Source organism: Oculina patagonica, chromosome 10, assembly GCF_052425735.1.
Source record: "Oculina patagonica isolate OP01 chromosome 10, crgOcupat, whole genome shotgun sequence".
Classification (NCBI taxonomy): domain Eukaryota; kingdom Metazoa; phylum Cnidaria; class Anthozoa; order Scleractinia; family Oculinidae; genus Oculina; species Oculina patagonica.
The window spans coordinates 17345590-17362455 of NC_135767.1; the positions used below are offsets into that span (position 1 = coordinate 17345590).

General features: G+C 38.8%; 2 protein-coding genes across 4 annotated transcripts in view; one reads left to right on the forward strand and one right to left on the reverse strand.

The window, feature by feature from the left end:
- Window positions 1-16866, reverse strand: part of LOC144628981 (CUB and sushi domain-containing protein 3-like) — a 732439-nt gene that overhangs the window by 136212 nt on the left and 579361 nt on the right. The gene's annotated exons all lie outside the window — the stretch shown is intronic.
- LOC144629051 (uncharacterized) lies at window positions 4342-15710 on the forward strand. Of its 3 annotated transcripts, none has more exons than XM_078487220.1 (7): window positions 4342-4973; window positions 5743-6071; window positions 6593-6731; window positions 11084-11296; window positions 13352-13432; window positions 13849-14031; window positions 15212-15710. In XM_078487220.1, exons 1-7 carry the CDS (start codon window positions 4544-4546, stop codon window positions 15214-15216), a joined length of 1380 nt encoding a protein of 459 aa, XP_078343346.1. In that variant the 5' UTR covers window positions 4342-4543; the 3' UTR covers window positions 15217-15710. The 3 variants fall into 3 exon arrangements, with proteins under 3 accessions (XP_078343346.1, XP_078343344.1, XP_078343345.1); XM_078487218.1 differs by having other exon boundaries at window positions 15275-15709; XM_078487219.1 differs by having other exon boundaries at window positions 15287-15709.

Below are 16866 nucleotides of genomic sequence, written 5' to 3' on the forward strand. Positions count from 1 at the left end.
GCTAGATCTAATGGCGGTGAAATTTATTTGATAACATATTCATTTTGGACACATTTCATGCACATATTTACTGGCTGTAGCATTAGTGGGAAAGAATGATGAGAATTTATTTAAGCAACAAATATGTCAATCAAGGGCAAACTCAGTCTGAGGTTGCAGCAGAAATCATTCCGAAATTATTTCGGGAATATAAACAGGCTGGCTTTTTTGGGAACTGAATATCGACAGTTACTGCTCAAACCAGTTGCCAAATCATGTTCCCGTCGTGACTATTTAGGAAATATGGCCTATTGATCAGCCGATCCGGGTACTCTGGCCGATTTCTCGACGTATCACATCGAGCAAAATCGAACGAATTTGTCATCGAACTCAATCGAATTGCATCGAACGATTAAATTCAATGTTGTTCGGTCATCTGAACGAAATCGAACACAGAACTTTTTTGTGAGTTCGATTTCCCAACCAAATGGAACGAAATCGAAAGTCGTTGTTCGACTTAGTTTGGTTGAGTTCGGAAATCGAAGTCATAGCTAAAACTAAAAATAAAGAATTTCAAGCCCGATGAGCGTGTAAAACTTTATTGTTTATCCCTTAAACGGTTCTCGAATAAGTGACTGGACACTGAGTGCGGGAAATATAAAATTACAATACTCAAAATAAATAAATAAATAAAGCTAAAAAAATACTCAAAACCAACCGGTTAAGATCTAGAAACATATTATTCACTTCAATGACCCAAACGGAAATGGAGTGCTGGCGGCAGAATTCTCCTACACTCTTTTTATTTTATAAGAAACTAGTTTATAAGAATATCGAGGCTGAAATTTGCGATTTTTTAAGAATATCTTAAGAATAAACCCGGAGCTAAGATTTTGAAAAGAATATAATTTTGAGTTGAAAATTTGTAAATACAATACAATTAAATATATTTTTAGTTGAAACAAAATCAGATGTTTTCATTTCCTTCATTGTATCATTGTATCTCTGTGAGGAATGCTTTGTTTAAAGCCAAACGACCAAGTGTTATCTGACGCGACATCTTGATCTTTTTTTTTTCTTTTTTTTTCTTTTTTTTATTGAAATGCAACAATACATACAAAAAAAAGACAGCGATTACAGTACACGATTAACACTACTTACAGTACTTAGACTACTAACAGTCTTTAACAATACTTAAATACAGCTTACAAAACACTACTTGGACTACTAGCAATTACAATAACACTACAGGGCAAAGAGAAAAGAAGAAGGCAAATAACCATAATTAAAGGAAGAGACATTGTACCTTTGATTATTAAAATAAGGAAAAAGCATGTGATTGCACTTAAGATATTTAAAAAAAAAACAGTAACCTATGTTCCTGACATGAGATTAGGAGTAGAAAGTTAAGTAGGAAAAAAAGAGAAAACAACACGGACGTAACGATATTAAACATACCTATATGTATCCCGCAAAAGGTTTCCATTTTTTAATTTCTCCACTTTTTGTTTCTATTTCACAATAAGATTTGAGTAGACATATGAAATACGTTAAGTTTGGGTACATTTCCTTTGTTTTAGCTAGCCATATGTGATATCGTGCTAAGAGAAGACAGTAGTTGATTAAAAGTGCAGATTGAGAATTGTCTGGCCTCAGCCCCAAAGCAGTAGCATTTGATAGGTTATAGTCTTTAGGCAGTACATTTACGTTTTCTAGCCATTTGATAACTTCTTTCCAGAAGTGTGATGTTTTGTCGCATGACCAAAAAAGATGAATTAATGTCTCTGGGGAGGAGTGACAGAAGCTGCAGTTTTCGTTATCTTTTAGGCCTGTTTTAGTTAAGAAGGTATTGGTTGGCACGCGTCTATGTAGGAGTTTGAATTGAAATTCTATAAGTTTAGTGCTCTTGGTGCATTTTTTAGCCAAGACGTAGGCAGCGGTCCAATTTATATTATCCTCTATTGGTAGGTTACAGTCTTCTAGCCATTTATTTTGACTTAATTCTGGCGTTAGACTTTTGTTGCTAATCAGTTTATTGTATACTATTGTAGTTGCCTTTTGGGCCTGTAGAATTTTTGTTGTGAGTGGCACATGGTCACAGTTGGTTTTCTGTGCAACTTGGAAGTTAGATTTAGTCCGAAGGGACTTTACCGCCGATATTAATCCGTAGAAACTTAGGGGGCGAGGATCTAATCCATACTTTGAATAGAAATCTTTTAGCGATAGAAAGGTGTTTGTGTCTGGACCGAGAAGATGTTTTACCATGGTTATTCCTTTTGTGAACCATTTTTTAAAAAAGACTGGCTTGTTTGCTATTTTTATAAGGGAGTTATACCAAAGTGGTAGGTCCAAAAAACGATCTTTAGATGTTATTTCAGGCTCAAAGTTAACTTCTGCCCAAATAGCTAATATTTCTTTTAAAAAGGCATCAGAGGTTGTTATTGTCGCTAAGGTGTCTCTAGCGCTGAGGTTGCAAGAAAAAAAGTTTTGGCAGCCATATTTTTCTAGAGCTATATCGAAGAAGATTTTCCATTTTCCGCTGTTACTGTTATCTAAATATTTTTTAATCCAGGTGGTCTTAAGAGATTTATTAAAGGAGATAATGTCAATCATTTTTAGGCCACCATTACCAAAATCGTTTATCATGACTTTTCGCTTAATCTTGTCGCCTTTACCGTTCCAGAGAAAGTTATAAAGCAGATTGTTAATTTCCTTAATGACATTGTGGTTTGAGCAAAGGGGAGAGAGTAAATAAACCAGTTGGGAGACTACTAATGACTTGATCACAGTGATTTTACCTAACAAGGTGAGCCTGCGGTATTTCCAACATCCCAACATTTCCTTAACTTTCTCAAGTTTTTCGCTGTAGTTCAAAGAAACAGATAGTTCAGGGTTTGTAGAGATCCATAGCCCTAGGGTTTTCACCTTGTTTTTTGGCCATTTCATCTTGATCTTGCTGGCTGCAACGAAAAGCGATGGAACACGTGCACAATGTAACACGATACAGATCTGGACACAAAACACTTGTAATTGATTACCCAATACTTGCTAAAACGGAAATGTCAAACGGTATTTTCTAAGAATGTTCATAAGAATATTTTCAGCCTAAAATCGGCAGAAAAATAAGAATATTCAGCCTGGGTCGGAAAAACTGTATTCTTATAAAAAAAAAATAGTGTAATAGATTTGGAACATAACTTACCATATCAGGCCCCTCTCGCATGAGGCAAATAATCACTTTATATACTTAAAGGGACACTGTCACCAGTTGCACTTCAAAAACTCAAGAGCCTAAAGACATGGAAACTACGAATAGTGGTCCAATTTTGTAAAAAATCACCATTGAAGTGTATTGAAGCGAGAAGCAACTCGAAAAAGTCAGGCTGATTATTTTCAAGTTTTGTCCTTGTGGATTGTAAAAACACCTAAACATCTTTTCTGGCTCCCTTCCTCCTTCAACAACAATTTATTTCATATCTCCATCTTGATGTACTTGGTTCATTTCATGTACGAGAAGACCTATTCGCCAATTTTAGTACATTTTACCGAAAAGCATTAAAATCACCGTGACAGTGTCCCTTTAAGCACTGAACAGTTTTATGTATTATTTGTTATCTAGTAACCGGACAATGTCATTCACGTTAAACTTACTCCTGAGTCTATAAATGACGGCGAAAAAGGACTAGCTGAGAGAATAACGCAACGCGATTTTTAAATCGTATCCCTGAGTAGTGTTTACCCGTCAGGACACCACAAGTATATTTATAGGTTATTTTAATTAGTTTGTGCTGTGAGCAACCTAAATATTCGCCTTTAAAAACTAAAAGCTTTTCTTTGTGGTTCCTTGTTTGGCCTAAGAGTCTGGCGAGCTGTACGTCTTAATGTTATTACGTTGCGTAATATTACAACGGAAATATATACTGGTTCCAAAGACCGCAAACCGCGTGACGGAAGGAGACGACTGTAGAGAGGCCGCAACTGCCGCAGGGTCAAACAAAGTCAAATTGCTCAAACATTGAGGCAATGCCTGAAATATTTACTGCACTTTAGTACTTTCCTTCGGCGAAACGGTAATGCGAGGTGAATGGACTCATTAAATTCATAAACTGATAGTGCATTTATAGTTTTCTTCTGGTCATTAGTATATTAGTAAATCTATTTGTAAATTTTAGCTTTATCTAGGATAACAGCTTTTACATGGGAATTCAGTTTCCCCCTGCTGTTATCCTCCCACTAGTATTTTATTATATATTTTATCTTTTTAGTTGTAAATTTTTATTGTCTGGGAAATCTTAATAAATAAATAGTATATTTCGTACATTCTTGTACAATTGTCCTAAATTTTCAAATCGCTGATCCAGTTCCAGACCCCGTTGCCTTGTACCCTCTTAATGGCACGTCTGGCACCAAGGAAATCAACAACCGAGTAGGAGAGGGGGTTCCCAGTGGGGTTAACCTAGCTCCTGGACCTGATGGAAAAATTGATGGCTCCTATGAATTCTCCGGAACAGCTAACAGCTACATCGAGTTTCCAAATGGTGGCGGATTGGACGTTCGAAACTCGATGACGATGCTTTGCTGGTTGTACCCGGGTGGCCAGGACGGTCCTATTTTCAACTATGAAAACAGTGGAAGCTGGGGAGTGCATTTTTGGGTAGTGGCCGGTAAGCTTTTCGTTCGCTTCATCAAAAGAGATTACTCGCATACTAACTCCTTGGAGCACACTCTTCTGAAACCGGAGGATGGGTGGAAATTTGTCGGTGCTTCGTATGATCACGCCTCTGGCGATGCCAAACTGTGGATTGACGGAAACGTGGTTCAAACATTAAACATTGGGGCAAATCTTCAACTGGGAACGCAAGACAGCGTAAGAATGGGGGTTAGAATTGGCGATCGGAGGTACTTTAAAGGAAGAATCGCCCAGATGCAGGTCTACAATGTTTCTTTGACACAGCAGCAAATACAGCTCATTAAAGATAGAATCCAGCTTGATGGTACTGAATATTTATCCTGTTATGAATAGTAATATTCCACACTGTTTAGTTCCTGAGCAAGTCACAAATTCAAAATCATAGAACATTTGTTTGCAATGAAGTTTAGCTTGCTTTACTCGCGTAAGAAATTAAGCCAAGCAACTTAAATTTGAGATAAAATTAAAGCGCAAGTCTCCTGGCAATGAAATGGAGCAAAAAGAAAACTGCAGCGAACTAACAAAGAAGGTGCTCATCCTTGTTATTTGTATGTAGGTACAATGCGCGGGACAAATGTTGGGACACTTGGACAATTGTGGGCAAAATGACTGCTAGCCCCCCTTCCCCCCAAGCAATGTCGAGAATTGACTATTTCACACACCAAGATCAGGGCATATATGTTTGTCAACATTGCTTTGGGAAGGGGGGACTTGGCAGCGTATAGAAGCCATTTATGTAATCCTAAGAGGATGTCCACTATTAAATGCTCCTTTTCACAAGTGTCTCAACTATTTTTGACCTCCATTGTAGGTAAGAATTGCAGGGAAGCAGATGCTGCCAGGTAGGTAGGTAGGTAGGTACGAAGGTAGGTCGGTAGATTGGTAGGTAGCTATATATATAGGTAGGCAGGCAGGCATGCGCAGGCAAATAGGTAGATAACGTCTTTTTACCGATGCCTGTGCTTAACTCCAGTTTCCTTGCATTGGCAAATAGCGACTTGAGGTATAACAGTACTCTTATTGCTTGGAGCCTTCCTCCCCTTTTTGTGCTTACCACCTTCATTATCTCTTAGTGTGTCAAAAACCTCTTGGAATGGAAAGTGGCTTAATCAAGGACGCTCAGATCTCAGCCTCTTCGCAATGGGACGCCAACCACGCCGCAGTGCAAGCAAGACTGCATTTCAAGGCCGGCGGAGGCAAGGAAGGAGGCTGGTCAGCGCGTGCTAGCAATCAGAATCAATGGCTTCAAGTCGATCTTGGCGATGTAACCTCAGTTAAGGTTATAGGGACGCAAGGAAGAAATGGTGGTGGTGACCAGTGGGTGACCAGTTACAAGTTACAATACAGCAATGATGTGAATTCCTTTCTGAATTACAAAGACCCAGGAAGCAGCACTGATAAGGTATGAGTGTTGAGAATCACATGTTCTCTTAAACTGCCAATTTATAATCATATGGAAACATAGTGAGAATTACGAAGGTGATCATTTAGGAGAAACTGCCCTCATTTTGAACAAAATCTCCCAATTAATACTGTAAGGAACATATAGAGATCAATGAGGAAAACTTGTATGTTGAATATACGACTTTTAAAGCCTTGCTAACGCTCAAAAAACCCAAATTTGCCAGTCAGTCAGTCAGTCAGTCAGTCATTCAGCGAGTCGTTAAAACCTTTATTTTTGTGGCAATGGATTTACTTTTAGATAAACTAACCGAGGACACTATTTCTAAAACGAAATTTTGAAAAATCATTTTAAGGACATCTAATACAATAACAAAAAAGACTTGGCTCGAGATATTTAAAAGAATGCTTTCCGAATCTTGTTGTGTTCTCCTTACTCGTGTGTTATACTTCAAAAAAAGAAAAAATGAGGATACGAGAATAACGAGCCACAAGCGAGTGTTTTTATGTCATTTTGTTTAGATCTTTACAGCAAACACTGACAGGGACACTGTTGTATATCACACCCTGAGCTTACCAAGCAAAGTGCGTTACATTCGGGTCGTTCCCTGGACGTGGCACAATCACATTTCTATGAGGATGGAGCTGTATGGTTGTCCAGGTAGTTGCATATGTATATACTTAATAGTACAGTAAAATCACGATAAACACGATAGAACGGCTCGCCTGCTGCTGTAGAACTCTTTATAAGCCACCGGTTAATTTCCGCGCGCTCTTATTTGTCAAACACAGTCATGTGGTACAAAATCGGACGGCGGGTATCATACAATATATACACGGCGGTACGTACTAAAGCTGCGACAACCTGTCACTTACTTTCCATATAGACCTCGTAACAACAGGTACAACAACTACATGGTAGACACCAGCGAATAACTTCCAAATTCTTACCTTCGCTTGGCGTTGACCATTTAGCTTGTTTTTTTTTAACTCCTGTTTCCGCGCAACTTCGTTGCCGCTATGTAATAAAAGAATAGGGCTATGCTTTGCTATAATCAGGAAATATCTATAATAAATTCCACTGTTGAATCGTGTTGCGGCGAATGTCTGTTTAAGCCGCGCCCCATAGGGAAGAATTAGTTTTCCGTCCTACGGGACTTTGACTTATTAGTATGCTAGTTTTCGTGTTTAGTTAAAAGTCTTTTGCATTCGTTGTTCGCTGGTGGATACGAGAAGGTCGTTCGAATAGAAGTTATTGAGTCGTTTCGTTTCGTTTCGAATTAGTCAATCGGAGTCGTTGTAACAAATCGAGACCATGAATAAAAGTCTGAAGTTCTTCCAAAGGCTTGGCATCACCTCCATGGGGTCGGTAAAAGACTTTGAGAGTGATCCAACGTTTGTGAGAGAAAAGCATATTGGCTGATGAAGAGAAGAACCGGAAGAGTAACTGAAATGTAATCTCGAACCGCATTTAGCACACCGCCACCGTATATCGGGCAGTACATTTAAAGAGTGGCTCTTTGCCTGCCCTAACCTAACTATTTTTACGAGTAGAAGTAGAAGTAGCTGAAATTAGAATGCTAATTTCAGCTCTAGATATCATTTTGCATCAGTAAATCAGTACCTTGTGAAATTAATCTGGACACCTGTAAATAAAAACTTTCCTTTATTTAACTCAATTTTATTGAACGTATAGATGGTTTGTTATCAAAATATTATATTCCAATTTTCATTTCAAACTACAGAATTCAACCATAGACAGCTGTATATGTAACGGATAATATTGCTAAATACTGTTAACCCGGGTGTTGTTTATTCAATTAACTTTATTTACTTAATCTTCAACCTGAAGATTCACCCATGTCCAATACACCCAAACAGGATCGATTCACTTGACGATTCGACACGATTCGCACATTGAATGTCACCACTCTTGAATGTTGCCACGGAAATATTTGTGGCCTTTTAAAGTTGCCGTTGAATGCCTTTCCACTAGAATTTGCTGCAGCTCATGGTCGGATAAATGTGGGGAGCGCGCCTGCTCTGTTTCGTTTTTGTTGCTCTTGGTTGCTGTCTTACTAGCTAAAAGGTCGACGCCAAGGGAAAAAATTGAAAGTTCGTCACTAGTTTCAAGACTATCGGAAAGTAAGCGACGGAATTTACAGCTATAAAACTCGACGGAACTAAAACGCAATTGCACACAACATCTTTATACGCACGGCCGTGCATACCGTATTTATTCGACGATTAAGCCCCCAACCTCGAATAAGCGCCCACCCTGAAGGCAGGAAAAGTTAATAAGCGCCCAGCCTCGAATAAGCGCCCACCCACCTCCCCCAAAACTCTTAAGTGCACAAGAGGAGTATCAATGAGTTGAAATCGACTTAGTATTACTAACAGACTTCCCCGAAGACCGAGTTTTGTTAGTATTTTACAGAAAACTTCAGTGAATAGTTAAAATTCTGCTTTGGTACATATAGGTTTGTTGATATTTGTTGTTTTGTTGCAAAATAAACTTACTACTTGCTGAAAATGGTGAAAATTATATAAGCGCCCAGCCTCGAATAAGCGCCCACCTCGAATAAGCGCCCACTCCCAGACTCCAAAAATATAATAAGCGCCCAGGGCGCTTAATCGAATAAATACGGTATTTATTCGATTAAGCGCCCAACCTCGAATAAACGCCCACCTCGAATAAGCGCCCACCCTGTAGGTAGGAAAAGTTAATAAGCGCCCAGCCTCGAATAAGCGCCCACCTCGAATTAGCGCCCACCTCGAATAAGCGCCCAACCTCGAATAAGCGCCCACCTCGAATAAGCGCCCACCCTGAAGTTAGGAAAAGCTAATATGCGCCCAGCCTCGAATAAGCGCCCACCCCCACCCTCCTAAAATGAGGGCACAAGAGGAATTTTGATTATTGTTAAAGTTGAGATTAAAATTGACTAAATACTACTAAGAGACTATCCCGAAGAACGGGAATTTTTATTTTTTTACTGAAAGTTTCAATGAACATTTCAAATTCAGCTTTGGTAGACCTTCACGTTTAATTATTATACATTGTTTTCTTGCAAAAAAAAACGTACTACTTGCTAAAATATGGCGAAAATTTAATAAGCGCCCAGCCTCGAATAAGCGCTCACCTCGAATAAGCGCCCACGCTCAAGGTCCAAAAATTTAATAAGCGCCCAGGGCGCTTAATCGAATAAATACGGTACTTCAATTCTCGCGTCTATTTTCGATATGTTTTAATTTTCATCAAAAATATATCTGTACCAAGGTCTGTCACTGTACCCGTGACAAAACTGTGAGAACTCGCCTTTTGCCTCGTCAGGGATGATGCGATATTCGTTGTTTTAATTACTCTAATAGAGTGTCGCTCCTCGATCCTTATTTGAGATTTATAACTCATTCATTTGACCTGCCTTTTCATTGGATCCATTTCTTTTGAATTATTAATGAAGTTTACATTCATCTTTCTTTATAGACGGTAAATCATATAACAGTATTAAAACTGACAAACCAGCATCCTCGGAGACCCAGGGGCAGTCAGTGGGGACGAGGGAAACGCGAAAATACGGGCAAAAAATAGCGCGAAACTGCGGGGGGGGGGGGGGGGGGGGCAAACGGCATATAAAAGTTGGAGCGACTAAAGGTGCCCCTGGGGAAAGAGTCTTACCAGACCAGTTCAAAAAGCTCTCTGAATACTGCCTTCTGATTGGGCAGAAAAATCCTTTGTATTCCCTTTGTATTATTCTGCCCAATCGGCAGCCTGCAGGTTTGCAGTCCATTTCGTGTGTTCAAATACGAATTATATTTACAAGATTTTACTCGGGAAGAAATATTTTCGGATATTGCCTTCCTCACACTTGCGTGCTGTTTGCGATGTGCAAGTCGAGGAAATCGATGTTTAAAGTTTTGTTTAGATACTTCATAGGAGAATCATTCGCTGCCTGAAGCGAAACTTCTACAAACACGAGAACTGTTTTTCACGCATAATCAGGCAGATGTGTCGAGCGGCCGACTAGCTACGCGTGCAGAGCGTGCAGCAGTGATTCTTGCATTTGATTTTCCGTGTTTTGAACACAAAAACCCAAAAGTATATTTACTTTTTTTCGTCTTGACGCACTAAATCACCAAAATATCGTAAACATTTTTTTGAAGTCTAAAACTCTTTTGGAAAGTAAGCAAAATAAAGAAATGACTTGAACAAAGCGTTGCCGTTCCAAAGCCCTGAACAAAGAACTGTTTATAGTATGCATAATAAATGTATGTGGCTGTCATCCGGCATTTCACCGCAGGAATGGCCATTAACCCTCCTACTTTCTCGACCATGGAAGGCACGAGCCGAAATTGTTTCTTCCAGAGTAACATTTTGGCGAACAGGCAAGATAGCGAGCGAACTATGTATTGTAATACACATAAAGGATTGTAGACCTTTATATGCCGGTTTTTTCCCCGCAGTTTCGCGCTATTTTTTACCTGCATTTTCGCGTTTTCCTCGCCCCCACTAACTGCCCCTGGGTCTCCGAGGATGACAAACCAGTTGCCCAATGACACAAAAGATAAAAATTAACTCCGGAAAAATAATTAAGGTACAGGATTAAAAATCAAATTAAGGAAAATGACATTCGAATAAATGATAAAAAATAATAACGGACTGTACATTCATTAAAACTACTTTTTAAACTCAAACGTATTTCGTGTGATGTTTCGGTTTAATATAAAAATTAACTCCAGAATAATAACAATTACTGTACAAAGGTACAAGATTAAAAATTTAATTAAGGAAAATTACAAATGAATCAATGTTAAAAAATAACAACAACCGACTGCACATTTGTTAAAACTACAGTCGAACACCTATGAAGCGGCCACCCCATAGTTGTCAGATAAAGTCAGTCCCGAAACAATTGCCATACTGTAAATAATTAAATAATAAGTAATTGCGTGAGCTGGGTTTTTATTTACTTTTTTAATGCTGGAGTATTGTTCTTTCAATCACACATGCTTTAGGCAAGATCTCCGTCACGGTATCGCCCAGCGCGACAATAACTGTGGGATCGCCCAGTGCAGCATCATCTACGTCTGTGGCATTGCCCTCCGCGTCACAGGCAGCGAACCCAACACAAATGATTTCTCCGTCGTCAACCTTTACTGCACTTACCTCAACTTCTGAGTCAAGCGTGAACTCAACAGTGAAACCAACTACAAACGCTTCTAAAATGAGTAAGTAAAAAGTGTGGGTGAGCATAAACGAATACAGTAATAGGGGAACAGTCAACCAGCTTGGGCTGATTTATTAAAAACACCGAGCCGATTATATGAGGTAGTTTCAATCATGATCAGACTAAACACGTTAAAAATGGCGGACTTGTGGTGACGAGGCGAGTGCCCAAAAGCTTCAAATTTGGGCTTTCTATGTGACCAAATGTTTATTTAAAATATGGGCTAATAAAGCGATACAATATGAATTATCGGTGTTGGATTGAAAGCAGAATTTTGGCAGAATATTGCCACAAAAGTTTACGACGGCTGCTACAAGCGCGCAGCATTGCAGCATTGCAATGCAAAAACAAACTTCACAAAATAAAAATATTCTGTTTCTGATTGATAGGGTAAATTCTCACAATACAGTCTTCTTGCTAAACGCTTAAAAGCCCTGCTTCATCGAAGGGCTTGAAAATGGACAGAAAGACAAAGATTAAATGGAAACTTTATTGTAATTTCGAGCTATATTTTTACGGTTAAATAAAGTGTAAAGATTAATGCAAGAACCGTGAAACCGCATAAATTACACACCAGGCATAAAACTAAACGTGTTTGAAACTGACACTTAATGTGAACAATGCAATAACAAGCATGTTTAGGTGAAACATGTTTAGTTGAAACATGTTTCGGATTAAATGTGAACGCAGCTTAAGACGCTTGTAAGAATAACAGAATATACTATTTTTTATTCTCAGGAAACTCTGGCCCCTTCTAAGAGTCGTTTTTCTTCTTTGCCCGGTTATGTCATGGACAATTTCAAGATGAGAACTCAAACTGATTACTCCGGATTTTTCGCACAACGAACAGATACGAAGAAGCCTCCTCAATATGACGACTAGTGTCAAATGAATGCCTTTTGTCGGTTTCATTTCATTTTATTTTTTCTGGAGCAAAACAGTGCGTGAGAGGGGTACAGAGGAGGTACAGAGGAGGTACAGTAGGGGTACAGGAAGGGAAAAGAGTAGGTAGAATAAGGGTATGGAGGAGGTACAGGAGGGGTACAATAAACAAATAATACTTTTGAGTAGAGGGAGAAGGAATAGGGAAATAAATATTATTGTCGAGGTGTTGGTGGTGGCAATGATGAAAAAAATTGTCAGTTATATTTGCACTAATTTTCCGCGTTATATAACGCATAATTTTACTATATAGATATGGGATATATAGTGGAACCCCGATATAACGATATGCCAAGGGAGCAGTAAAATTATATCGTTATATCGAGGGATCGTTATATCGAAACTCCCGATATAACGATATGGCCGTAAAATAACCGAAAATATCGTTATATTGGGGTAAACCTAACATATACTTTTTTACCGGACAAAGAGGATTAGAATACAGTATCATTTTCGTATATCATCGTACAAAGGTGTTGTTAGAAACGTTAGAGATTACTCGATTACTGTTATGTCATTGGATTAAATTCAATATTTTGCTTGAATTGTGACTGTGTACTGCTAATATCGTTATATCGGGGAAGATTTTACGTTCGGTCCACTAAATTCTCATCATTATATCGGGAATATCGTTATATCGAAGATCATTATATCGGGGTTCTGTCCCATACATTTTACTGTAACTTTTGTCGGGACATAGAATATTCATCATTATATCGGGAATATCGTTATATCGAAGATCGTTATATCGGGGTTCTGTCCCATACATTTTACTGTAACTTTTGTCGGGACATAGAATATTCATCATTATATCGGGAATATCGTTATATCGAAGATCGTTATATCGGGGTTCTGTCCCATACATTTTACTGTAACTTTTGTCGGGACATAGAATATTCATCATTATATCGGGAATATATATCGTTATATCGAAGATCGTTATATCGGGGTTCTGTCCCATACATTTTACTGTGACTTTTGTCCGGAAATGGAATATTCATCGTTATACCGGGAATATCGAAGATCGTTATATCGGGGTTCCACTGTATATGTCAATGTAGTTGTAATGGTTGAGGTTTCGCCAAGGATTCGTATACCTTCCTTTTTTTACCAGGCACTCCAACAGGTCCACCAGATACCACAACAGGTACATCAGACACTACAAAATTACCGCCAGACACTACAACAGGTCCAGGTATATATTATTTGTTTTTTTTTTATTATTTTTATTAACATATAACTAGTGTACCTATTTTACATTTTACATTTTATTTCACTTCATGTATTGTATTGTTCACTGAAAAACCTCTTAAGGAGTGTACAATAAAATTTTATTTTATCTATCTTATCTTATCTAAAACTAATACTCTGGGAAGAAAGTCTGTTTTAATGTTTTCATCCCGTGATTATGTCTAAGGCTTTTGTAGTCCCAGGTTTGTAGTAAAGTAATGCATTCTGATAGGGTTATGGGCTTTAATTACAAAGCGACTGTGTGAGTTCTGTAGCCGGACCACGGCGGCCATTTTATCAAACTGAAACCTCTTCACGTTGTTTCGTGACGCCAACGCGCTGTAACAGTCACGCAAACCATTGATTTATTTTTTTATTTAGCTGTCACGTGCCAAACGTTATCGCCACCGACCAATGGTGAGCTATCGGGATGTAATACAACAGAGATGTTATATGACACAGTGTGCAGGTTTTCTTGTAAGGAAGGATCCGAAGCGTCTGGTTCAACAGTCAGAAGATGTACAGAAAATGGAACTTGGAGTGGAAATGACCTTGTCTGTACAGGTATATCAAACGGTTTGTTATTTGAACTTCATGTACCAGGTCATGACAGTTAACCTGATTCATTAGTCGCGGTTTTTGCTACGTAAAAAGATGTGCGATTCCTGCAAAATAACAACTGGACTCTCTAAATAGCTTGCATCTATCATTGATTTTTCACTTTTCTATTGTCTTACAAAATGTGCTATTCATTTTACATTTTTGATGACTCGTATGCCAATTGGATTTCTCGGTCTCGATTTTTGATGGTTTTTGACCTTTTTTTGGCCTTAAACCATTGTTAAATTCACACACCAAGTCACCTCATATCGTTTGGCGATCTTGAATCATTACTCAAGATACAACATCGTCAATGGATTTTTTATCTTGCTCCGATTTTTGATCGTGAAAGTCGGTCAAAAATCGTTGCATCATTCACTATGGCTACGCGGTCGATGTTATGCATCTTTTTGATGCATGGTTCAATCGATTTAAGATCGTAGAGAGATATTTTCAATCGATTTGTAATCGTCTCTTTGCTAATATCGTCACTGGATCTCCATTTTTCGGTATTCTCCGAAATGAGACACAGTGACGGTACATTTGCTGTTGTTACCTTGTTCTTATCAATAACATTGACAATAAAAGGTAACAACTGTTAGTGACAAATTCTGTCGATGTATTGCTTCTGCTGATAGATTTTTCATATTCAGTCAGTAATAAGGCTAACTAAAAAAGTCTGGAGTGCGAGCTTATTGTTGTCAATGGATTGTTAGCAGGTTACCCTCTGTTTTGATTACCAGAAATGCTTCGGTAGTTTTCCTGTAAAAAACCTTCTAATTGTTATTGTCAGGGTTACACTGCTCATTCTACTTAAACAACACATGATTCATTGGACGTTTTCACACGGACAAATCGTCTAAACGGATCTAAGTCGTCTGACGATTTGTATGTCTAGTGTGAATTTAAGACGGCTTTTTGACGACTTGTCCATCAAGACAACCAATTCGTCTTTGAAAAAATCGTCTTCTCAGACGGCCAAGTGGACGGACAAATTCAGACGACTTGTACGGCCAAAAACGTGTCCGTCCCGTTTTCACACTAAGGACGACTTGTCTGTCCTAGTGTGAAAACGGCCATTTATCTCCACAAATTGCGTACGGTGTTCTTTTGTTAACTTTTTCCATTTCCACGTACAGGTGAGGGTGACCCATGCACTATCACCGTATTTAGCTGTACAAATAAATGCACTGATTGTATTTCGAAGATCATTTTGCAGTGACATTATTCACCGAGCATCAGTCTTATTGTATCAGTCAGCTTCTTTGAAGAAGACGTTACTAAAGCTAGGTCCCAGTGCAGATTGCGTGGAGTGAAAACGGCAATGCCTGGTGGTAAGTTTTGGAAAGTGCCAATCGGAGATGTTGCCAAGGTAACTGTAGAATCTCAATGCGAGGTAAAGGTAAATAGCAACTGTGTAAACTATTTCCCTTAGTTTGACTGTGGAATTACGGTATTTATTTGATTAAGCGCCCAACCTCGAATAAGCGCCCACCCTGTAGGTGGGAAAAGTTAATAAACGCCCAGCCTCGAATAAGCGCCCACCCCCACCCCCACCCCCCCTAAAATGAGGACACAATAGGAATTTTGATCATTGTTGAAGTCGAGATTAAAATTGACTAAGTACTATTAAGAAACTATCTCAAAGACCGAGTTTTTTTTAAAAAAATCAGCATTCGTACGCGTACACCTTCACGTTTAGTTGTTACACATTGTTTTCTCGCAAAAAAACACAGTACTTGTTACAAATGGTGACAATTTAATAAGCGCCCAGTCTCGAATAAGCGCCCACCCTCAAGGTCCACAAATTTAATAAGCGCCCAGGGCGCTTAACCGAATAAATACGGTAGTAGGTAATTATGTTCATATTGGTTTTATATTTTTAATCAGGGAATTGCACTGGTATGGTGGGCGTGGAAATGGGAATGAATGATGAATGTGTCAGGAAGTTATATAGGTGTGAAATGTCAAGGGCTTTTAATCTTGGTCTCGCTCTTCAAGCGGTCGACGAGTTTCGTAATGTCTGTGCTGTGTTATGCCTTGATCTATAAATTATTTTGTCTGTGCCCGTGTTTTCTATATTATTTTCAGAAGTTTTCAATTCGACGATTTGGAAAATTTTCCAGAATTCCATCTCTCGGTTAGGGTAATGAGGCGTTATCTTCTCCTGTGGAGTCCCTCCCTGACGTTGCTCTCGCCGACAAAGCTGCCAACACGTCGACGAAATACTGTTCCATCTACAACAGATGGACGGCGTGGGTCACCCTACATCATCTTCAAGTTTTCTCGGCTTCTTCTTCCCACGTTACTCTGAACATATGGCATTGATGTCCTCAGCCAACACACAGCCTCCCCCAGCGTCTTTTGTTGACAGTCGTGGATCCACCACATTGCAGGCAAATAGACGTCCACTTACCATCCCTGGGTGAAGAAAGTTTTGGCACGTGCTCAATGTTTGTTAACTTACGAGAATGCCAAAGAGAATTTGAAAACGTTACAGACTTTAAGCGCTTAGTTGTATGTTGAGCTACATTACATGACATAATCTCAGTTTGTTTGCTTGCTTTTGCGAATTTTCTTCGTTTTGACGAGCTGGCCTGCCTTCTTTTATCAGATGAAAAATTAGAGAAAAATATATGTTGTAAGCCTTTGTTCTGTTAGTTAATCTCTAAGTCAGTTGGTGTCATATTTAGGTCAAGATATTATTTATCATCTAATACTAAGCTTGCTCTGTACTACACCTTAATTTACCCTTATATCACTTACTGTAATTCAGCCTGGTCTTCTACATATATAACT

Excerpts from the sequence above, each read along its gene's own strand:
- LOC144629051 (XM_078487218.1), top strand. The coding sequence starts at position 4,544 with ATGACGATGCTTTGCTGGTTGTACCCGGGTGGCCAGGACGGTCCTATT. Across the intron at positions 4,974-5,742 it reads AGATAGAATCCAGCTTGATG|TGTGTCAAAAACCTCTTGGA; the intron begins GTACTGAATATT and ends ATTATCTCTTAG. Across the intron at positions 6,072-6,592 it reads CAGGAAGCAGCACTGATAAG|ATCTTTACAGCAAACACTGA; the intron begins GTATGAGTGTTG and ends CATTTTGTTTAG.